The 26,085-nt window shown below is 33.7% G+C and overlaps 1 protein-coding gene across 1 annotated transcript in view; it reads right to left on the bottom strand.

Annotated features, from left to right (window-relative positions):
- The window catches only part of AGTPBP1 (ATP/GTP binding carboxypeptidase 1), a 170,299-nt gene that overhangs the window by 130,296 nt on the left and 13,918 nt on the right, over positions 1 to 26,085 (bottom strand). The window contains 2 exon segments of the mRNA XM_079113373.1: positions 394 to 518; positions 19,477 to 19,541. Of these exon segments, the coding sequence (XP_078969499.1) occupies positions 394 to 518; positions 19,477 to 19,508 (157 nt within the window). The 5' untranslated portion in view covers positions 19,509 to 19,541.

Here is a 26,085-nt window from a genome sequence, read left to right as displayed (position 1 = left end):
GATGGTGAAATGAAGTCCTAGAGATTCAACAACTACCTCAAAAATTCTAGTCACTGAATGGCAGAGTCTGGAGTTGAAAATGGGGACCATACTAATAATCAACACCCTATGCTACCTATTTTAATCAACATTCTACAAGCAGTGTTGGTGTTATTCATTTGAAAATGGGGGCAGGAGTAACAATCATATCTAAGTACCATGGTAATCACTATTAGAAACAATGTGTTGAAAATCAATTTCCTACAAAGTTCTTCAGTTTGCTACTCTGAATCAATCTGAGAAAGCTCAATTTTTAAAGAAAATCATTTATATATCAAAAATTTGAATATTCTTAGCATCTAGTTTTGAAGAATGAAAATGGCATTCTAAAACAAAGAAGAAATTAAAGCTTACCTTGACTTTGAGCCAAATGAAGAATTTTTGATGTAACATATCTGGCAGTATCTGATTCTGTAGATTCAGTATTGATTTTCTCCAGCTGAGCCAGGAGTCCCACAATCCGAGAATTATTGGTAAGGCTAAAACAACATTACACCAGAGCATAATCTACATCAACTGTAATTTCAACATTATACAGATCAGTGTTTTCTTTTAATCTGCTCTAAAAACATTAAGCATTTACATGTCACATTTCCTTACTCACTTTTTATCTTAACATTGTTAAAATTCTGAATTAAGTGAGAAACACATCTATTTCAGAAATCCACAAATCACAAATGTGTATTCAACCTGTTCAGGAATCTTACATCACACAATAAAAGTTCATCTTTCCACCTGCCAAGACTTCCTATATTTTCTCTGGTCTCCTCAAAACTCAGACTCCCTTCCTCCCACCTTACTCTCTTTTCATCCTGTCTCATAACTATTATAAAATCAAATAAGAACATGTTCATCTTTTCACCACTAAATCTGATTCTCTAACTATAGTCTTTCTTCTCTGTTCCCACTCATTATGCAAACATTCGAATACAAGGTCCTGTTCTGGGTATTGCCAAAATAATAAAAATTTCTGCCCCTCATAGAGTGAACGGCTAATAATAAGAGACAAGTTACATTTATAAATTTGTAAGTTATATAATATGTCAGGTTGTGGAAATGTTCTGGAGAAAAAAATAGTTTAAGGGGAATAAAAGGTTCAGGGAGAGAGGTACCATTTTGGACAGAGTAGTCTGGGAGGACATCACTGGGAAGTAGCATTTAAAGACAGGCTGAAGGAAGTAAGAAAGTCAGCCATGGCATTCCAAGAGAAAGAGGAAATCACCCAGATAGGAGCATGCCTTCCATATTCAATGAATAATGAGGTAGCCTATGTCCTTGAGCAGACCTAAAGGAGAACAGCACTGACAAGATAAATCAGAGATGAGGGGGAACACTTAGTTTTACCAAAGACTTTGGCTTTTAAAATGAGTAGGATGGCCTGGTACAGCGGTGCACACCTGTAATTCCAGCAACTAGGGAGACTGAGGCAGGAGAATCACAAGTTCAAGAACTGCCTCAGCCACTCAGCAAGTCCCTCAGCAACTCAGCAAGACCCTGTTTCAAAATTAAAAATAAAAAGGAACTGGGGATGTAGCTCAGTGGCAAAGCACCCCTGGGTTCAATCCCCACTGCCAAAAAATAAAGTAAAATAAAATAAAATGATGAGTGGAATGGAAATACTTGAGTCTCACTCTTAAAAGGCTTTCTTTGGCTGGTTATGTTGAGATTCAAAGAATAACCCTCCACTAGTACACTTGGACCCTGCCCTTCTTCAAATTCTCAAAGAATTTGCTCCTTCAATTATCTCTGATTTATCATCTATCTCTCCCTTACAACTGGATCATACCTATCAGTACACAAATATATCTAGGAGCTTCTGTTAGCTATTCTCTGATACTCCTTGAAAGAGATGTCTGTACTTGCTCTATTTCCTCATGTACTGCTCACTTTTCAAACTACTAGTTTTCCTTCTACACTCTCAGGTCCCCCAAAGTCTCCCATGATCTCTTCTATCCTCATATCATATTCAACATCTCAGCACCACCCCAACTACTTAACCCACTTTTTTGTCAAACACTCCATTCTCTGGACTCAAATGACTCCATATGCTACCTGATGCTCTTCCTATCACAACTTCTTTTCATTCTCCTCAGCACCTCTAGACATTGAATTCTCCCCCAACAGCTCTGTCCCCAGCTCACCTTTATTTGCCCTGTCTATACTTTTGCTCTCAGTGATCTCATCAAAGGCCATAACTATCATTACCATCTATATGCTGATTGGTTCCTGCATTCAACTGCCAGCCTCAACCTCATAACATATACAAACTAATAATCCCTAAACTTCAGTTTCCTCCTTTCAACACATTTCTCTTCCAATCTTAACTTTCCCAAACTTACACACAATCATCAGTTGCTCAAAATAAACATCTACCCAGATGCAGTGGTGCATGCCTGTAATCCCAGCCGATCACGAGGTCAAAGCCAGCCTTGGCAATTTAGCGAGGCACTAAGCAACTCAGCGAGACCCTCTCTAAACAAACTACAAAAAAGGGTTGGGGGTGTTGCTCAGTGGTTAAGTGCTCCTGAGTTCAATCCCTGGTGCCAAAGTATATAAATAATAAACATCTATCTAGACTCCCTTTCCCTTACTTCAACCCAACACAAGCTTTCTCTAAAAGATCTGAAATCCACTCACGTGTGCGTGCATGTGTGTGTGTGATTACTAATAAACCTAATCAAACAATATTCAAGGAATCATTATCTCTCAGTCTCCTAACTAGTCTGCTTCCCCTCTTGATGCCAAACAATACATTTCTAAACAGTTTTTGTTTTTAACTTTTTATTCTGTAATAATTACAGATTCACGGAAATTCAAAACTAGTAGAATGAATCCTTGTAACCTATACCCAGTTTCCCCAATGATCACATCTTATATAATTATAGAACAGTATCAAAATCAGGAAATTGACATTAGCAGGAGTTCTATGCCATTTTATCACATGTAGATTTGTGTAAATACAAATATAATCAAATTTCTTTCCAAATAAAAAAATCCTTCAATGGTTTCCCAACAGGCTTCAAAACCCACAGACACTGTGCCATCTGACCCTTGTCTACCTGTCATACTTTATTCCTTACAACATCCCCTCTTTCCCCAGGATGCAGTAACACTAGGCTTCTATCAGTTACTTGAATACAGCAAGTTTTCTCCCCAACCTTCGGTCTTTATATTTGCTGACCAGAACTCTATAGAAATGGTATTATACATAGCCTTTCATGGGAGGCAAATAGTGTCTGCTTATGTTAATATAAGCAGTCACTGATCACCACTGCTGAGATCCATCACTTAATTAAAGATTGAAAAAGGTAATAACTCTACCATTCCATTCCTTATTCATTTGTTAAATGGGGTAATTCCATAAGAATTATGAAAAATTCCAAATTCTGTTCCACATTTGGTTACCCAGTAGTATAGTTCATCAAATGAAAGCAAAATAAATGCCAAATTTTTAATATTTATCAATTCCAGAAGAATGCGTTCATTTCATAAAATCCTCCATAAGTGACCAATGACATATTCTGGTTTCATGTAATGACACGTACCCATGGATTTAAACATGTTTGATATATTTTGTCCACTATACTTACTAAAGATCAAATAGTCCTTTCTTTCTTTGATCAATAGGATCTCTTCGCGTTGGTTCCTAAGGTTTTTTGATACAATTATAATCTTTGACAGCATACTAACTTTCTCATCTGACAAAGTTCTCTTGATCAGCAATTCTCATACTGTGGTTTACAAAACTCTGAGGGTACCTGAGACCCTTTCACAAAATCTACAATGTCAAAATCCATTTTCATAAAACTTGTACAACACTATTCAACTTTGACATTGAGTTGACATTTGCAGTGACTGTTCAAAGGCAATGGTGGATGAAAAGCTGACACTGCAGCACAAAACAAGATGACACCAAACTATATTCTTTAATGGTCACTGTAGTCTTCACCATCATGCACTCACAACTAAATAAAATAAAATGACAGTTCCATCTATTAGTATACATCTAAATAATCTGTGTACACTTAAAACCCTTCAGATGCACATTAATGATGGTTATCATAGGAGAAAACATTTGTACAATTGTACTGGAAGCTGAACTAGCCATATTTTTCACAGAACATTTGTACTTCAAAAAACAGTGGCCAATGATTATTCAAACAGATATTATGTCAGACATTTTTGTGAAAATAAACAAAGTCTAACATGTCAAGTAAACAATAGATTTGTTGCAAATGATAAAATCTGCCCTTTGGAGAAAAAAATTAGAATTTTGGAAAACATTGGTCTGGCATCATGACCTCAATAGCTTCCCAATATTTAAAGAATTTCCTGATAAAATCAAAGGTGATATTAACAAATTTTAATATATTTTTAAATATGCAACATTTAAAAGATCTGCAAAACTCATTGAATCAGTATATTCCAAATGATCAGTGCATATGTTACAAATTCAGATGTGGGTTAAAAAACTACTCAAAGTGCAAAACAGACCAATGGACTTTAATCTAACAGAGTACAAAAGTTGTCAAGTATGATTTCAGATTCCACATTGAAACTAACCTTTAAAAACCTACTAATTACAAGTCTTAATATAATATCAAAGAATATCCATTTCAATGTGAACTTCAAACAATAATGGCTTTGTTTCCAAAGTCATTACATTCAAAACTATTTGCTCCTCATTAGTAATTATTACTCTTATTTTAATCACATTTTACTGTTTCACTCCAATACTGAACACACAATTGACCGTCCCTCTGCCATAAAGAGCAATAACTGAAAAGGCTATTAAAGCTCTCTTCTCTTTACTAATTATGTATCTATTTAAGTCCAGTATTTTTTTCTTCACACACATCAATAAGAATACCACACGCTCCAATGATTAAACTTTTTCCACTGCTGTTCACATAATGATTCGTTGTGATTAATGTATGTGGATGAGGACATAATAGAAAAAGTAATGAGACAAATATATGATGTAATTTCTATATATTGATTTGCCTGTTTGAATGTTTTCCCTTGTAGGACTAAAATTGAAGATTTTTCTTAGAACATCATTTGTCATATTCATTTGATCAAGAATTTGAAGATTTATATGTCATAATAACTTTACTATTAGAAGACGTCAACATGACTGAAATAAAAGGAAGAGTCATAATTCTCAAAGGAATATTTATGAACCATCTATAAATCCTAATATGAAGTATTCTTCTTTAAATTATCTCCAAACATTGTTCTATATTAAGTAATTTAGTCTTGAAACTAGCACTCCTTGAGAGAAGCTTTGTTTTTATATTTGATTCAGGACAAAACTTGGTTAACAGTTCACTATAAAGGATTAAAAGTTGACTTTTTTGAAATACTGATTTTTTTCTTTTTAGGTATAAGTAGTCTCAATATGCACAAGTAACAGTTACCATAGTATGGGGTTAAAATTTCAGTTGCCATTGTATTAATTTTAAATAGTTATATAAATTTTGCTACTAGCTCTTTAGTTCACAAACTATTTTGCAAATAAAAGATGTACATCATCATCTTTTATGAATACCACACGCAAATACATTATGTCCGTGTATAATCTGTCTCGTGTGTATGACATGACAAAGTTCAGAAGCGGAAGAGAATTTAGTTGTCTTCAATTAAGCCAGATATTAGAAAGATTCACAAAAATAAAACATTCTACTCCTCTACTTACTAAGTATTTTTGAGTAGGTGGTTTTTTTAATAAAAATGTTAAATATTATACAATGGGCTTATTATGGTTGTTTTTAAATAAATTCAATATTTTATGTTTTTATTACTGTATTATAATCATACATAATAGCAGGTTTCATTTTGACCTATTCATAAATGTATACAACATAATTTGTTCCATTTCAATCCCTAGAACTCCCCTTTTCCTCTCATTCTCCCTTCCCCAATCTGCTTCCTATATTCTTCTATTTATTTATTGCTCTTTTAATTGGTGTATTATACTTAAAAGTACATAGTATAATTTGGTCAATTCTACAGTTCCTTCCCTTTCTCATCCCTCCTTCTTTCCCCTTGGATCCCCTTCCTTTACTCCACTCTCCTCCTTTCTAATTTCATGAGACCTCCTTTTATTCCACATGAAATAAAATATTCGACCTGTGACTTTCTGAGTCTGGCTTATTTCACTTGGCATGATTTTCTCCATTTCCATCTATCTACCAGCTAATGACATATTTTCATTCTTCTTTATGACTGATAAAAACTCCACTGTGTGTGTATGTATATATGTTCAAATATAGACAGAGATATCACATAGTTTTTAATCAAGTCATCTGCTGACAGACACCGAGGTTGGTTCCATAACTTGGCAATTGTGAACTGTGCTGCTATAAACATTGGTATGCATGTATCGCGATGCCATCTGATTTTAGATATTCTCAATAAACACCAAGGAGTGAAAAGGCTGGGTCATTCAGTGTTTCCATTCCTAATCTTTTGAGGTATCTCCATGCTGCTTTCCAAAGTAGTTGTATTAAATGGAAAAGTAGATAGAGACTGAGTATCAGCTAGGATATATCAGCTGCTCCCCCAATTTCTAACTGGATCAACAGTTATGCAGTTGTACAAATGAGTCAAGAAAGCAGAATCAGATTACTCAGTAAATATTTTCTTAATATTTTTTTAGTTGTAGATAGATACAATATCTTTTTATTTATTTATTTTTATGAATAAACCCAGTGTCTCCGATATGCTAGGCAAGTGCTCTACCACTGAGCTACAATCCCAACCCCCTCGATAAATATTTTAACTTCGTCTGTTTTAACTGGCAATATGGTAAATATCAACACCTAAGACTTTTAGTCATCATTAGTTTAAGAATCTAAAAGAATTCTAAAGTCAAGAAGTTTGAGAGCTGTTGTCTAAGGATTATCTTATATATCTTGTACTCCTAATCTGCAATCAGTTCTTTCTCTAAAAAAACCCTAATTCTTTTTGGTGATAAAAAGTATTTAAGACACCACAATTTGTGTACTATAGAACAAATAACTTCTTATTTTTTTAAACAAATTTCTGTAACCCAGAATTGGAAGAAATATGCATTCATGTAAATTCTGAAAATTGATAACTCAAACTTTTATCTTCTCCAATTATTTTTTGAGGACATCAGCTATTACACTTTTCTAGCTAATAAAATATTAACTATTCAAAACTTAACATTAAACAATTCAAAAAACATACTAAATACATTGAACATAACACAGGTCCTAATCCATTTCAAGTCAGAATTTGCTTTGTCAGGAACCCTAAAAAGTTAAAAATAAATCATGCCACTAAAAAAAAATGTGCATCTAAGCAATTCTCTTGTGAGGAATAAGTTCTTCCAAATGATGGGACAGAAGAATTAATGGATGAATTTCATTTTTCTTTTGGTATTCTGCATTGAACCCAGGGACACTCTGCCACTGAGCTATACCTCCCACTCTTTATTTTTTTTATTTTGAGACAGGGCCTCACTATGTTGCTGAAGGCCTCACTAAGTTGCTGAGGCTGGCCTTAAATTTGCAATCCACCTGCCTCAGTCTTCTGAACTACTGGAATTACAGGCATGTGCCACCACATACACAGCTACGGATGAACTGTTTAAAAGCAGGCAAAAAAATAGAAAAAGAGCATAGTTAAGTCCCTTTCCTACTCTATTTCTACTTTTCTCGTCTACAGAATAAAAATTGAACAAAATTATACTCTAAGCCCCTCCACAACTCAGCTCTAAAATTTCAGGACTGTTAACACTAAAGTTGAGAACCAGGGGGTGAACACCAGAGGGCAGCTCTACCTCTTGTCTGATTTGAGGCTTTGGAAATCTGAAAGCAGCAGGACCAAAATGGAAGGAAAAAAAGGATACATACAACTAGCAATTTCAGATACATTTTAAATTTAAGTAACATTTAAATTTGAGACAGTTTTAAATACATATACATAAAAGAAGGTATTTCTTCTCCGCCTTACCCTCTTTTCAGATTAATCAAAATGAGGCTGATAGTAACTTTGGGAGGCTCCATTTATAACTGTCAATGTTATTCATAATATAAACAGAAAAATCACAGAATTGAAAATGATCAATGTGAAACACATAAAATCAAGTTAAGTTTAAATATTTAAGGGAATTATCACTTAAATATTTGTTTCATTATAGTGATCTCATTGAGTTCACATTCAGTCTTAGAGCTATTTTTGTGAAAATTTAAATTCTCTTGGATACTACTAAAGTCCCAAAGATATTATCTTCACAATAAATAATTTTCTAAGCAAGGGCATGGGATATAAAATGTATCTTCACATATAAATAAACTGTATTACTTTTTTCACCTTAAAACATAAAATGAGCCAGGTGTGGTGGCATGCACCTGTAATTCCAGCTACTTGGATGGCTAAGGCAGAAGGATCCCAAATTTGAGGCCATCCTTGCAACTTAGCCAAACCCTTTTTATAAAATTTAAAGTGGGGGGTGTAGTTCACCAGTAGAGTACCCCAGGATTCAATCCCCAGTACAGTGAGGGTGGGGAGATAAATGTTAAATGAACAGAGGTAATAAAGATTTCCACACAAAATAAAAAATGATGGCAAAAAAAATCCATTAAAATATACCAAATTTCAGACTTAAATAGGAGTAACAGAAATCAAAATTTAATTTCAAACAATATGACTTTATTTTCAAAATGAACTTAATTTTTCAGAAATATTTCCTCCTCATTTAGAACTATTAGTCTCGCTTTAATCACATTTTTAGTGTTTCAAAAGCATGAGGTCATTCAGTTCTCATAGATGGGATCTGTTCATTTTTTAATAATTTCTAATAAGATGGAAGAAACACAATTGTTCAGTAATGTTCAAACAGGAAGTTTAGACATACAATTTTTAAATGTCTTCTAGCTCTTGTGAAGACAACAGATGAGACAAATGAATCAAAAGCAGAGGCAAAGGAATAAGTGAGGAGACTATTTCAGAAGTCCAAGGAAGGGATGAGTAAGTCTGGTCAAGAAAGTGACAAGGGATATGGAGAAACACACAGATGAGTGATAGACTTTCAGTGATAGGCATAAAACCAACAGGATTTATGGACAGCGTGGATGTGGAGTGCCAACAGAGTTCCAAGTATGACACTCAGATTTATAGCTTGTGTTAGTGCGTGGCTGAAATACCATCAACTGAGAAAGACTAATACTAGCGGGTGCAAAAGATGTGCAAAAGTTTAATTTAGGCAACACATTATGTTGGAGAGCACTGTGAGACTTTCAAGTAACAATACTTAATAGACATTTAGGCACAAAGGGGTTGGTCTCTGCAATAGATAAGTATATAAATCAACAGGCCTGAGATGAGACTGCTTAAGGAATGTGCATAGGTTGAAAAGAAGTTTTGGACTGAGTCCTGAGAAATAGAGAGTTTCTACAGAGAAAAAGGTCCCATAAATAGATTAAAAGCAGTGGCTAATGAAGTAGGAAGAAATACAAGAGATAGTGAGTGGTATCATAGAAACCAATTGAAGAGTGTTTCAAAGAGAAGAAAACATCCAAAAGAAATGCTGAGTGCTGCTTAGAGGTTAAGTAAGGCAGAAGACTCCCCCAAAAAGAAAATCCCCTGGATTGCAACTAAAAACTACAGGTGACTTCAAACTTCCATATGTCAAGACAGAAATAAATGAAGTAAACCCAAACAACTAAACCCAGCTTACAGCCTTGTGTGTTCTAGGCAATTTTGGAAGGAAAAACCAAAGCCCAAGCCAACAGACTCCTTGAGTTGAGAAGACAAAGCTAGAAGTCCAGGAAGATAAGGTGTCTAGAATTTAAAAGAGAAACTGTTAGAAAAGAGAAAGCTTCACAGAGCAAGAACTCCACAGTTCTGCAGAGGGCCCCCCTCAAATACACAGCTAAGTATAAATAAGCCCCTAAGTGTGAGGAAACTACTCAAGGTTAGAAAAAGAATCACCTGAAAGGACTGGAGAAAATGCTGCCAAGTACTTACACAGGACAGGGAATTGTGCCTGTTCCCAATGCTCAAAATGGAAAATCTCATGATCAATAGGGCATTAGGTAGAGTACACATAGGGATCTTCCCTCAGTAGTGAAGAATAATTTAGTCATTGACTGAGAATAGCTCAAGTCACATCTAACAAATATTAAAAGCAAGACTCAAAAGATTCCAACTGTTCTCCAAGTAACTGAGCCACATTGTAGAATATGGTACAAGAATATCTAAGGAACACAAAAAAATGTACAGGATATCACAAAGTAAAATTCACAATAAAAAACCACCAGGCATGCACACACATGGGAAATAAAATTTATAATAACAATCAACCAAAATGCACAAAGAACCAACGCAGACAATAGAATTAGCAGACAAGGATATTAAACAGAGTTTTAACTCTATTATATCTGTGCAACAAAGTTAAGAAGAAAATATAAAAAAGACTCAAACTACAATGAAATATATATTGTATGAGATCCAGAAGATAAGTGAACTTAAAGACACAATAAAAAAAATTATTCAAAACCTGTGAAGAGGAAATTCAGGGGGGAAAGAAATTAACAGAGCAATGACCTATAGAACGTCTTCAAGGAACCAAGATACTGAAAGGTATGAGAGAAGAGAGAAAACAGGAAAAAAAAAAAAAAAAGGACAACAGAATTCTCTTAAAAAAAAGTGATAAAGACAGTGGCGATTTCTCCTGTGTTCGCCATACTGGCCATTTGGCTCTAGGCTTAACTCTCCTGATTTGGAGCTCCAGGTAGCTCTGCTGTGCAGGGGCTGAAGATACACAGGGAGAAAGACTGGCTCCTGAACACCCAGAAATGACACACTTTGTTAAGTTTCTTGGGTTGGCCATAGACTCGTGATCTCCTGCCTTAGCCTCTAGAGTACTGGATATTTCTCTTGTGCACCACCATATTCTTCAGTAGCCTGATGCATGAGAGGTACATGACAATGAGCTTCCAGTGTCCAGCAGGTGTAAGATGAGACTTGCCCCACCTAAAGATGGGAGCTTCCACTTCTGGGATAATCCAGGATGACCACATTGACTAACAAGAACTGTTGACATTCAGAGATGTGGCTATTGATTTCACTGAAGAGGAGTGGAAATGCCTTCAGCCAGATCAACAAAACTTTTATAGAAATGTGATGTTAAAGAATTACAGAAACTTGGTCTTCCTGGAAAAGTGATACTGAGAGTAATGGAGTGATATAAAATATTGTGGCCTACACATATAAGAAGACACAGTTGAGAAGTCCAAAGTTCAAGGAAGAAGCCAAACTTCAAAATGTTGATGAAGAAGTTTCTTAGCAGAAAAGATTTTTCAGAAGCTTAGATTGATTTCTCCTGTTATCATCGAATATGTACTGCCCTATGTTTATCATGTTTTCAAATTCTTTAAAATCTATTTGTCTACAGTGATGTCCAAGTTCGTTTAAATTTTTCACCCAAACTCCCCTTTGCTACTGAATGTTAGCATGATCTAAAAGATTTTTTTTTGTTATTTGTGTGTCTCCAGGTGATAATGTACATTTTTGGAGAATTCAAGGTCAAGCCATTTTAATAAATTAATATCTTAAAGGAGTTTAATATTCATATATTTATTCATTAAATCCACTTACATGTGTTCTTTATAAATAAATAGTTGTTATGGATTTTCTGTGAAATGAAAGTCAAGCTTCACAATAAATGTTCTTTTGTGGTATGTAGTGATACTTGCAAATTGTAGTTATATGAAAGCATTTGTAAATAATATATCTATGGTTGATTAAATTTTCCTTTCCTTTATTCTTTCATTTTATAGACTACATTTCATGTTGTAGAAGATGTTTCCTTACTTCAGATAACAGTGTTTTATTTTTGTCTATATTTTATGAATACATAACAATTCCCATTACTTCATTGGGACATTGTTGAAATTAAGATATGCATGATTCTAGTTTCTATTGACAATAAAATTTTATATGCTTTTACTTGTTTGTATCAATGGTATACCCTTGTAAATGAATTTTATATTTTATCCAGATTTTGTTTCCTGTATATGTGCATAGTAATGTAATTTTTTATATGTGAATGTAATAGGCATAGAATCCAGGGGTGCTCTAATAATGGGCTACATCCCCAGCCCCTTTCCATTTATATTTGGAGAGAGGTTCTCACAAATATTTTGAGGATGACATTGAAATTATTATCTCCCTGGCTCAGAATTACAATAGTAATTCTGGATTATATGCATGCCCTTTATATATATATTCATGAATTTTTTTCTTATTTATAGGATAACTACCATAGCATTTTAAAGGTACTGTTCAAACATTTTACAATTCTTTTTACTTTTATGTGTTGTCTGTAAATTTAATTGTGATCAAAACCACAAACCAATACTTGCTCTTTCACCCTATCATGCATACTGTTCAGCATTATTAATTCAAATTGTCACATAATATCTGTAGAATGCTTACATCTCAAAAATCAATAAATATATTTCCATGTTAAAAAAAAAAAAAAGACAGTGGCATATTATTTCCTTAAAACATAACCAACTATTTAAACAAAGTAATTTTGGGGGTCCATAGGATACGTAAAAGCAGTATAAATATAGCCAAAGGTTAGGAAGAGGGAGAGAGGAGGTTTTTAATACTATATAGGAAGTAACACTTAAAGATAGTGTACTAATTATATTAGCTGTATAGTATAAACCCTACAGAAACCACTAACATAAAAAGAGTCCTGCTAATCAATAACACTACAAAAGAAATAAAATGAATTTTTTAAAACATCATTCATTAACCAATCAAATATAAATTAATGAATAAGCAAAAGTGAATTTATACTTCAAGTTTCAAAACAAACTTCCAAGGCAAAATGGCATTACTGATGACTATTACCAAATACTTCAAAAAAGAAATTAATACCAATTTTATACAACTCTTCCAAAAAACTGAAAAGGAAGGAGTATTTCCCCATTCTAAAATTCAATGAGGCCAGCATCACCCTCATACAAATATCAAACAAAAATATTACAAGAAAATAGCACACCGATAAAGCTCCATGAACACGAATACAAAAATTCAAAAATAACTTTTCAGCAAAACAAATATAATGATATACAAAAAGAACAATAATATAACAAGGAGTTCATGAACATCACAGAAATGAAAGGTTGGTCTAAAGGTTGGTGAAAATATTCAATATAATTCACCTTTAACAAACTGAAAGGGAAAAACCTTACAACAGATAAAAAACCATTTCACAAAATTTACCACTGATTTTAGATAAAAACTCAGGAAACTAGAAATAGATGGGAATTTCGTCAACTAATAGAAAGCATCTACAGAAACCTACAGCTAACACAATTCTTAAAGATGAAAAAATGTTTTTCCCCTAAGATGAGAAATAAGATATGTACTCACTACTTCCATTCCATATTGTACTGAGGGTGCTAGACAATGCAATAAGAGAATAAAAAAGAAAGCTCAGACACTCAAGTTGATAAGGAAGACATAAAACATATTCTAGTGACATTAGAAAACAAACTGAAAATAATACATCAACAATAGCAAGAAAAAATGAAATAGGGATAAATCTGACAAACTGAAAGCCAGTGCATTGAAAACTATAAAATACTATCAAAATCAAGTAAGATAATAAATTATAAAGAGATATGCCATGTCTGAGGGTGAGAAGTCAAAATATTTTAAAATGTCAATTTTACTCAAATTAATCTACAGGATCAAGGCAATCCAATATAAATCCCAGCATGCTATTTTTTCAGAAATTGTCAAAACTGATGCTAAATTCATATGAAATGTAAAACTTTGTTTTCAAAGTTTAAAAAAAATAATGAAAGACCAAGACCATCTGATTTCAACTCATTCTAAAAACTACAGTTCCTAAGGCTGTGTAATATTGACACTAATACTGACAACTAGATCAATGGGACAAAACAGTCCCGACATATACATGAAAAACTTATTTTTGAAAAAGGTACAAAGACAATTCAGTGGAAAAAAAGAGAGTCTTTTAGAAAATGGTGTTGGAACAATTGGATATCTATATGGAGAAAAAGTGGTAGAGCACTTGTCTGGCACATGTGAGGCACTGGGTCGATTCTGCACTACATAAAATAAATGAAAGGCATTGTGTCCGTCTACAATGAAAAAGAAAAATTTTAAAAAACATCTAACCATACTTTATACCATATATAAAAACCAAATCAGTGGGGATGGGAAGGACAGTAGAATGAGACAGAAATTATTACCATATATACATGTATGACCCTACTAGTGTGACTCAGCACCATGCACAGAGGAATAAGAAGTTACACTACATTTGTGTACAATGTTTTAGAATGCATTCTATTGTCATGTATAACCAATTAGAACAATTTTTTTTTAATTTCAAAAAAACAAATCAGGATATATATATATATAGACTTAAATGTAAATTCTAAAACTAAAACATTTAAGAGAAAACATTGGTATGAATGGGTTAAGCAAATATTTCTCAGTAAAACTCTAAAAACAATCCTTAATAAAACAAAAAGCACATCATTTAAACTAACAACTTTTAATCTTTAAGATACCACTTTGAATATGAAAAGATAAACCAAAAGATTGGACGACAATGTTTGCAATTCAAATACCTGATTAAGGACTTGTATCCTGAATATATAAACAACTTCCAAAACTCAATAATAAAAAATTTAAATAAATGGGAAGACTTGAAAATATGTGTCACAAAATGAAATATACTAAATACAAATAAGCATGAAAAGATGTTCAACATCATGAATCATTAGGGAAATGAAAATTAAAATCACAATGAGATCTCTATACCTAGATTAGAATAGGTACAAGCTAAAAAGAATGACCATAATTAAGTGCTGGTAAGAATGCAGAAGACCTAAAACTCTCATCTGCTGCTGAAGGAAGTTATTATATGGTACAATCTATCTGAAAACAGGTTTTTTGACAGTTTCCTAAAAATAAAGCGCAGACCTACCATATGATTCTGTCATTCCATTACTTAGCCAAGAGAAAAGAAAGTGAATATCCATACAAACACATAAATAAATACTTATAATAGCTTTATCTATAATAATCAAAATCTAGAAATAAAGCAGTTGCTAAATAATAAATGACTGTGTATTCATACAATAAAAACACAACTCGATAATCAAAAAAGTATGACTGATAAACACTACAACCAACATGAATCTTAAGAGACATGAATGTGAACTACAACTGTCGAATAAAAAAAGCCAGATTCACACTACCACCTCCTAACCCAACAACTCCCCCCAAAAGATATACTGTATGATTTCATGTACATAAAATTCTAGAAAAGTAGGGCTAGGGATGTAGCTCAGTGGTAGAGTGCAAGGCCCTGGGTTCAATTCCTAGTACTAGCGGGGGGAAAAATTAAAATTCTAGAAAAGCAAAAACTGTGGTGACAGAGAGTAGATGAGTGGGTTGCCTAGAGTGGGACAGAAGGTGAAAGGGAAGGAATACAAAAGAACACCACGAAACATTTGAATATGATGAATATGATTATTATACTGATTAAGGAGATGGTTTCACAGGTGTATAACATAGGTCATATGTGTACACGTCAAAATGTATTAAACTGTATACTCTAAATTTATATATACAGTTTGCTGTATGTTGATTATACATTAATAAAACTTTTTTAAATTATAGGTTGCCAAAATAAGAAATGATGGTGAAGTGAACAGAGCAAAAACTAAATAGGAGATTTTGGGAGTACTAAATGAGGTTTAGATTGTGTTTATAGACTATTCCATAATTTCTTAGCTTTTAAAGGAATTAGATAACTTAGGTAGTAACAAAAGCACAGAGTCTAAATATTGCAAAGCCCAGATTATGTTTAAATAGTATGGAATAAGAGTTACAATTCAAACCAGGAATAGTGCCACATACCTATAATCCCATTAATTCAAGAGGCTGAGGCAGGAGGATCAAAATTTTGAGTCCAACCTTAGCAACCTAGCAAGGCCCTGAGCAACTTGGTGAGATCATCTCCAAATTAAAAAAATAAAATAAAATAAAAAGAACTGGAGATGGGGCTCAATGGTAAATTGCCTCAGGGTTCAATTCTCAGTACAAAAAAGAAAAAGAAAGAAAGAGAACACGGTAACAGTATTGGTTTTTGACAATAAAAGGGACACATTCTCTACAGGAGTAAATAACAGAAGGGTTAAGTACAGAATTATATCAAATAACAGTATGTAAACACAATGCAAGAAATTTGAAGGTAAAGCATTGTATTATCTCTAGGACATATGAGGAACGGTCATTTGCTCAGGATGTATGTGGTGATACACATGAGGATTTCAAGGAAATACAATACAAAAACACTTTCCAAAACACAGCAGTAAGACTGCTGGAGTTTAGTTCAAGTTGCGGATCAATTTTTTAATGATATCTGTCAAGCCTGTTCATCCTCAAACATCATTTGGGTGCTCAATCAAGGTAATCCAGGGTGAGAACTTTGTCCGGTAAGCGTAATGGAAAAATACAAACTGAGGTAAAGACATTTCAGGCATTTGTAAGAGTGGGAAATGATGGACCAAAGATTCTACAGCAGATAAGAAAGGAGGAGATGAATGAGAGAAAGTCCACAGATTAGAGCTTTAAGATAGGTGGAACTCCTGCATACAGACATTTTAGCAGAGAAATTGAAAAGAGAAAAGATTACAGTTGTGGAATAAACTGAATCAGTATTCTGAATGAGAATTTTTCCAGTAATAAGATTTAAGCATGACCATGACAGTGAAGAGAGGTGTTTACAGAAAACCTGTACTTCTTGTATTTTACTAGTCTTGTGTATTTGATTTAAATTAACAACTATTAATGTGGCTTTTTTTTGGTACTAGGGATTGAACCCAGGGGCGCTTTACCACTAAGCCACATCCTCAACCCTTTTTTTATATTTTATATTGAGACAGGGTCTCACTAAATTGCTTAAGGCCTCTCTAAGTTGCTGAGGCTGCTTTGAACTCGGAATCTTCCTGCCTCAGGAACCCAGAGTCACTGGGATTACAGGCGCATGCGACAGCACCCAGCTAATATGATCTTTAAATTTGCATAGCAAATGAATCCAAAAGCAAACTTTCTTTAAATTAAATGAATATTCCACCACTTCTCCAGATATGCTATAAAGAAACTTTCAAGTCAGATTTGCCTCCTTAAGTTTGTATAAACATCTACTTATGAATACCTTATTTTCTAATTTTATGTACCTCACAATTTAACACTTCACTATGAACTGATTAAGTCACCATACTGTATTTGTTCTTTAATCAATTTATGAGCTTTGTGTAAACAAAGAATAGGGATCTTTTAAGAGTACACTGAACATCCATTTTCTTCAAAGCACTGTATTAAAGAGTTACATTTGTGTTTCTTTTCTACCCTCACAGATTTATTACCAAGTTAGATAAAGGTATTTAATAGCTAGCTCACAGTGAAAAAATAGATTGAAAAAAAGACCAAAAAAGAAAATTGACAGCATCAATAGAAAGCCTCGGGAGACATGGAAATAAATAAATACAATAAATTTTCTGTGAAAACTGGTGTGGCTTTGATCAAGTTTGATGAAAGAAAAATAATTCAGAACAATTCCTGGGACTATTATTTCTTCCCTGTTTTTAGAGCTATGGAAGACAGTTATGTGAATTCTCAGTCTGAATATACTATACAGTCATTCCTCAGTGTCTGGGGGCAGAGAGGAGAGAGGGAGAGTTCCAAGATCCCTGCAGACACTAAGGCCCATGGGTAGATACTCAACTATGTTAAATAAAATGGCACATTATTTGCATATAACATACACACATCCTCTGGTGTACCTTAAATCATCTCTAGATTACCTATAATACCTAATACAATGTAAATGCTATGTAAATAGCTGTTAAACTATATCATTTGGAGAATAACAAGAAATCTGTACAAGTTCAGTACAGACACAATTTATTTTTCAAATATTTTTAATTCATGATTAGATGACTACATGGATGCAGCAGAACCTCTGGCTACAGAGGGTCAACTGTACTATAAAATGGGAGAAGAAAGATTTTGACCCTTTTTTATCTATTTTAATTCAGCTTATTACTTCAGCTTTCTTCACAGAGCAATATGACAAGTATTACCAGAAATACTTCCTTTAAAAGTATTACCAGAAATAATTTCCTTTAAAAGAAGGTCATTTATAGTGATCCCAATTTAGGTAGCCTAAAACAACAACAAAAATAACAATAAATGTGCAGTGAAATTCATTTCATGAGGGGTTAAAAAACTGATCTTAGGGGACTGAGGTTTTCAATCTTTAAAGTGACTTTACATTCTTACTATGTTCTAGTAATTAAAGAGTTTAGCTAATCAGTAGAAATACATTACTTATTTGACCCAACTGAAAAAAAGCTGGTATTCCTTTTTAAAACACAAATGCACACACAAAAAATGCCAAGTTTCTTTCCTATAGAAATTATACAAGAAACTATACAAGAACATAACGATATAATTTGCTATGGTGTCTTACATTTACACAGTTAATAAATGGAAAACCTAGCAATTTAAGGAACAAAACTTATCTAAATAAACTCATGTATACTATTCAGAATTAATTAAAGCATACCTATAAATGCAAAGTTGCATATATGTAAACATAAAATACAACACACTACTAACAAAGCAGAAACTTTGATTTTATCAATATTAATAAGCTGCAATTTACTAAGCCAGTCAGGTATTATTTAATCTTCACAACAGTATAATATAGCACTATCATTAAAATAATTTCACAGATGAGAAAACTAAGCCAATAACAGAAGTAAGCAATTGTTCAAAATTGTACATTAAGAAAATTCCAAGAATCAATCACATTTCACTGACTTTTAACTGAAAGAAATAAATCCAACAAAGAGGATATAAAGTGCTTTAACTCAAAGGTCAGTTAAACTTTTTCTGTAATGGGCCACTCGGCATATATTTTAGGCATTGTAGGCTAAAGTCAATGTCACAACCACTCAACTTGGCAATCATAGTTGTACAAAGGCAGCCACAGACAATGTGTAAATGAAAGGGTAGAGCTGTGTTTCAATAAAACTTTACACTGAAAATCAATTTTAATATAATTTCATGTCCCAAAATATTATCATTTTAAATGTTTTAACCATTTAAAAATATAAAAACTATTCTTAGACCGCTGACCATACAAAAATTGGAGGTGGGCCAGATATGACCCACTGGTCATTTACTGAGTCCCACTTTAACTAAAAAGTATCAATAAAACATAAAAATAACATACTACTTACTTAAACATAAATATTTTAAAGTACTCAGTTTCAAGTAATTGTGTCATGTATTAGTTCTGTAATTTATACATATTAATATTCAGAATTATGGTACCTTTTCTCTGGTATCACTTTCAACTTGCTCATCTTGAGTTACTTCATTTCACCATTGCAGATAATCTACAAGAAAAATGTTAATAATATTAAATACTTAAACCATTTTGTTTTCTATACATTAGATGTCATAAAAGTCATACAACTGAAAGATTATATTATGGGCAACCTAACACTGAAAATCAAAAGAGAATGAGCCTTATGTAATTCTGGCAGATCCCTTGAGGGTGCAATGTGTGACTAATAAAATATCTAAAACATTGAACCACAAAAAAGCAGAAATCCATTGGGTGCAGTGGCGCACACCTATGATCCCGGCGCCCTAGGAGGTGAGACAGGAGGATCGAAAATTCAAGGCCAGCTTCACCAATTTAGCAAGACTCTGTCTCAAAATAAAAAATAAGAAAGGACTAGGGACATAGCTCAGTAGCTTAGTGACCCTGGGTTCAATCCCTAGTACCAAAAAAGTAAAGCAGAAACAAAGCACAACCATTTATGATCACAGTGTAAAGATCTTTTGAAACACTTCAAATCATCATTCCTTTTCTAAATTCCTCCTTAAAGTCCTCAACCAATCACAACATTCTATGACTAGTATACTTACTGTTCACTATTCACAAAGTAGCCCTATGCTCATAAAAATATGATTATCTGTAAGAGAACTTTTAAATTAGTAATATCTTATTTAGACAGAGTAAAAAAACTTCTGTAACATTATCTTATAGAATGTGCTCACTACACATTTTCCTGTAGTCAATAGTTTTCATCTTTGTAAAGTATTCATTATTTTCTTTAAACAATCTTATCTTAATTCACACAATTTTTAAAACTTTTCAGATTTACTTTGCAACTATTCACCTAAAAATACCCTGAATCAGTTTAATTTTATACACCAATGCTTACTGAAGCAGAATTTTGCAGCATTACTAGAAAATGAAAAAAAAATCACTGAGAAGTTAACAAATGAATGACATTTACACAATATTTATTAATGCTGCATTTAAAGGAAAACATATGCAAAAAAGCAGATTTCAAATTATTTCACTTAGATTCAGAAGATGCAAGAATTCTGAATGTTCTCTTCAAAACTAAACTTTTCAGCAAAATAGTTTTTTGTATTCTCATACAAAACGAAATATGTATTTAAAAGTATGTAAAAAAATGTGGGCTATTTTTAAAGTCAATGAGAGATTTTAAATTGGTCTCTTCTTTTCTTTGACTTGTTTATTAAAGGACTACAACGTCAAATTAACTTTTTCCAATTTTCAAATTAAGAATCATATGCCCAAAGAGAGGAAAAAAAACAATTTTATGTGCTTTCAAAAGTTGCTACTGCCATAAACAGAAAATTGTTTCTACTTGTTGAATGATATGACTTTCTCTAAATATATTATTAACAGCATGTCACATGGAAAGTTCACTGTGAATTTTATTAGCTGTAAAGATTAATGTTGGGTACTTCTATCATAGCCAACTGTATTTCAACAGTTAAATGATTTGAACTTGCAGTTCACAATAAAATGCTTAACCATAGACATTCCTCTCCTCTCCTTCCTGCAACTGGATTAAAATAGTAAAGAAATAAAGTTATGTTTAAGGCCACACCAACAAGAAAGGAAACTAAGAGGAAAGAGGGAATGGGTACTCTGTCCAGAAGAACCCAGGAAACTGGGAACCCAGAGACTCAAAAATTCCAAAGCTAAGTTAAACTCTGTTGTGAATATCATCCTCCTCCTCAATATCTCCATGCCCCAACCATCGTAGAAAATGATCAATAAGGGCTGGGGAGATAGCTCAGTTGGTAAAGTGGCTTGCCTTGCAAGCATAAGGCTGCGTGTTGGGAGTCCCAGTACCACAAAAAAGAAAGAAAGAAAAGAAAATGATCAATAAGCAGGCATCTGGTTCTGGCAAATAATCTTCACTAAAGGAACTGATCACCTCAAAGAATCCTGTTTTCTGGAACTTGTACCCCAGGAAAAGGCCAGCACTCAGTCTTACACCCTAGAACCAAGCTAGTATACTGCTTATACTCTGCTTTTTATTGCTAAAGACAGAACACTTCAGAGAAAAGGGAAAACTTTGTTATGAAAGTATGGGGTAACAGAAAGAGCAGGTGCCTAGAAGCAGAAGTGCTGGATTTCACCAAGTTTATGGCTTTGCCAAACAAGTATGACAAAGCGAGAGGGGACAAAGAAGCTGAGAGAGTATGCCAAGAAGTAATTTTAACAACTGACAATGGAATTTAGATATAATCTACTTTTCCCCCTTTATTAGATCATTTCTATCATCATAAAATCATGTTGTTAGTTCTATGTCTTAGGGGGGGAAAAAATCTTTCATGCTCCCATGCTCCAATTCAGCTACTGTCTCTTTCCTCCTAAAAGCAGTAACTTCTTCACATTGTTGGGTCCTCCTCTTTCCACTCTCTCTTATATTCATTTAAATCAGGCTTTCCCCTTCCCACTTCAATACTGTTCTTGTTAGTAACAATGACCTATATGTCACTAAATCCAATTGTCATTTACTAGTCATCTTACTTATCCTCTCAGCAGCATTTGATACACTGACCATACCCTCTCTTTTAAAATATTTTCTTCATTGGGCCATACTCTGTTTTCTGCCTACCTCAATGGAAATTTCTAAGTTGCCTTTCCTAGAAGAACCAGGAGTCAGTTCTATCTTGTCCTCTTCAAATCAGTCTCCTACTTCGTGATCACATCTAGTTTTAAGACTACTCAAACACATGCACTTGATCTCTAATAATATTACAAACTTAACAAATCACAGATCTCTTGATATTCCCTTCTACCTCTGATTAAAAGACAATTCTACATTTGCCCTACTGCTCAAAACCTTGGCTTCATCTTTGTGTCCTATCTTAAAACCCATATACAATCCAGCATGAAGTCCTAATAATTTTACTTTCAAAATATATCCAAAAATCTGATCATTACCCACAAGCATGGTCCTGTCACAGTTTTCATTAGTCTCCCTTCTACCATTGGCAGGCTAGGATATATTTTCAACACAACATTCTGAGTGATTCTTTTAAAAATCTTAGGTGGAAATCTTGTCATCACTCTGCTCTAAGCTCTATAGTGCTATTTCAACGGGCAGTTCTTACCTCCCTGACCTCATCGCCTACCTACAACTCCACTCATTCATTCTATAAACAGGCTTCCTGGCATTCCTCCAACATGTCAGGCTCACTCTCACCTTAGTGCTTTTGCTCAACCTATTCCTTTGGCCCAGAATGTTCTTCTACCAGAAAATTCACTGACCAACTCTCATCACTTCCCTAGATCAAGCATTACCTTTTCAATAGGGCCCATCCCAAGCTTCCTATTTAATACTGTAAACCACCTCGAGACTTTCATATACCCATCATCTCTTGCCTACTCTGTCTTCTTCCAGAGTACTTACTGCCTTCTCATGCAGGATGATTCAAAAATAGCTAAAAACTTTTTGCTAAGGCCTGAATACTAATGTCTCCACTCCCTGCACTCCACACACACCTCAAAAATTAATATATTGACATCTTAACCAAAAGGTAGTAGCATGAGGGCCAAGAGCCTTTGGGAGGTAATGAGATCATTAGTTAAAGCCCTCAGAAAAGGTAATGTCCTTATAAAAAAGTTCCTAAGAGCTTGCTTGCCCCTTCCACCATATGAGTATAAAGTGTAAGATGGAGCCATCAATGAACCAGGAAACAGGCCCTTACCAGATAACAGAATCTACTAGATCATGGATATCCCAGCCTCCAGAACTGTGAGAGAAAAAAAATTATTTTGTTTATAAGCTCCCTAGCTTAAGGAATTTTGTTTTAACAGCCAAATGTACTAAGACAATTTGGAAAATTGTTATTGCTGACTGGTTATACATGAACATGTATCACACCCAATATTTAAGGGAACAATTTCTTTCTATAAACTTACAAATATTCAATATCTTTACCATAATACCACATACATCAATTTTGTCATCTAATTCACCCCAGAACCTTAGCAGTTTATCATCCCCTAAGACTACAAAAACAACCACAATCAATTCCTTTATTTCCTGAAAGTTCTAATAAAAGAGCGGTAGAAATCCAAATCTTAATATATCCATACTCGTTATGATTTAATATCTAGTAGTTCAGTGATTACTACTTAACTCTTTTTAATCATCCTATAAGCTAGATTACTTAACAATATATAGTGTTATCTTTCTTCACTAGAATTTAAACTGTAAGAGAGCACAGATCTTTGTTTTGCTGACAAAATGCCTGCGAAGTACCTTAGAACAGTGCCAACATATTGTAGGTATTAAGTACATTTTTGAATGACAAATGCTTTTAAAGTTTTCCATTAAGAAAGTTTTACCACACAAATAAGAAAATCTTCATTTTTAAAATCAAATAATATGGTAGATATGGTATATTGGCATACAATATCTATACCAACAAAGTGTCTTCCTGTATTAGAGAGGGGAAAAGCATTTCCCAGACTTGTGCAGCTAGAGTTTCAGATGATTTAAGTTCACCAATCTCATAATTTATGAGAGATTCAGAGGAAGGAAACTCAAACAAAGGTTGCCTGACTCCACTAGCAAATACAAATATAGTCATGTGTATTTGTCTATAAATGTATACAGAAATCCTAGAGTTTGTTGTTCCACCTAGCATCCTCATTTAAAGAAAAAAAAATTTTTTTTTAAATTTTTGTGCACCAAGCAATGGCAGTATCCACAATAAGTCAGTTTTGTTAGAAATCAGGCACAGGGAATAGTGCATAGTACGACTATACCCACAGTTACAAAGGTAGGCTTTATAATTGGAGGTTGCATTGCACAGGAGTGAGATGGAAAAGGCAAGGCCCTGATTTCCTTGCAAGTCATCTTCAAAAAATTGTTTCTACCATCCCCTATACCAACCAGGTTCAGAAGTTGCTAACTCCTCCCCCAAAAGCATTCTAGCAAACCCCTGCAATATGCCTGAATATGACTGATATATAATCTTTCTGATGTGGCAGGAATAAGCACCCAAAAAAGCCTCATTCAATGGTATTGCTTGCCTCTTTGTGATTTCTAACTAGAACTAAGCAAAAGAATCCTCAATGGACAGGTAACACCAAGATGAGCTATACTTTGCCTTTTCTTGATTTCCATAGCAAATTGAGCAAAAGAACCCCAGGCTAATTGGTAACAGGAGGAGGATGGAAGGCTGATGAATGACAGACTCTCCCTCTCAAATGTCCTCCCTTGACCTCCCTTACGCAATGCCAACTACTTTAGAAAAAGCAAGTAAGGTCTAGTAGTGTAACAGATAATTGAAGGGAAATTTTAATTCTAATGAAAAAATGTTTATGCTTTACAACTCTGTCACCCTCTGATTCTCAATGCTTTCCTACAAGTCAAACATCTGAAATCCAAAAATCCAAAACTTTTTAAGTGCCAGAAATTCAGATATGGGGGTATGAAGAATTTTGGATTTTCATTAACAAGTAGTGTCTACACAAATCTACCAAAATTAAAAAAAAAAAAAAAAGTACAAGGAACTGTATCATGAAAACTTTTTTGTGTATACATGTGTGTATGATTCTCATTTAATTCTTTGTTATGCCCTTACATCTTAAATGTTAACATCAATATTTTACAATACCCAATAATTTAAGTGACAATTTTTTGAAGAGAAAGCCAACAGACAATTCTGGTAAGTTAGTCATGGAGAATTGTATCTTGTGAATCATTTCACTGCAGCAGTGCAACATAAGACACATTTTTAAATCTTTACCATGTAAACTATTTATCAATGGGTTTACATTCACCATGACTGACCTATTTTACACTCCCACCAAAGTAAAAGGATTCCAATTTCTCCACTCCTTATCAACACTTGTTATTTTATATTTTACCCATTCTAGCAGAAGTGATTCTGATTTGCATTTCCCTAGTGACTAATACTGTTAAGCATCTTTTCATGTGTTTATTGGCCATTTGTATATCTTTGAAGAAATGTCTGTTCAAATTCTTTACCCGTTTTTAAATTAGATTGTTTTTATGCCCAGCAATTCCACTTTAGGTATTCTGAAAGTAACTGAACACATGAATGTAAACAGATATCCTACACTAATGTTCAAGGCAGAATTATGCACATTAGCAAAAAGGCAGAAACAACCCAAGTGTCCAAGACCTGCTGCACAGATGAATGGACAAACGAAATGGCATGTAATTAGGATGGAATATCATTCAGCCATAAAAAGACCTAGTTCTGATACATCTACAACACAGATGAACCTTAACATTATGCTAAGCAAATTAAAGATCTATGAGTTAAGACATGAAACCATAAAACTTGTAGAGGAAAATATAGGAAAAAAGTTTCTCAACACTGGTTTTGGCAATGATTTTTTGGATATGATACCAAAAACAGGCAACAAAAGCAAAATAAGCAGGTCTGCATCAAATTTAAAAATATGCCCATGGCAATCAACAAAATGAAAAGGAGGTCAATGGATTGGGAGACAATATTTACCAATCATAAAGAGTTAATACATAGTAAATAAGGAAATCACACAACTCAATAGCCAAAAAATAGTTAACAACCTAATTTTAAAAAAATATTGGCAAA

The sequence above is a fragment of the Sciurus vulgaris genome, assembly GCF_902686455.1.
Source record: "Sciurus vulgaris genome assembly, chromosome: 15".
Taxonomy (NCBI): Eukaryota; Metazoa; Chordata; class Mammalia; order Rodentia; family Sciuridae; genus Sciurus; species Sciurus vulgaris.
The sequence above is the reverse complement of the archived record's forward strand: the minus strand, read 5'-3'. Positions and strand labels throughout refer to the sequence as shown.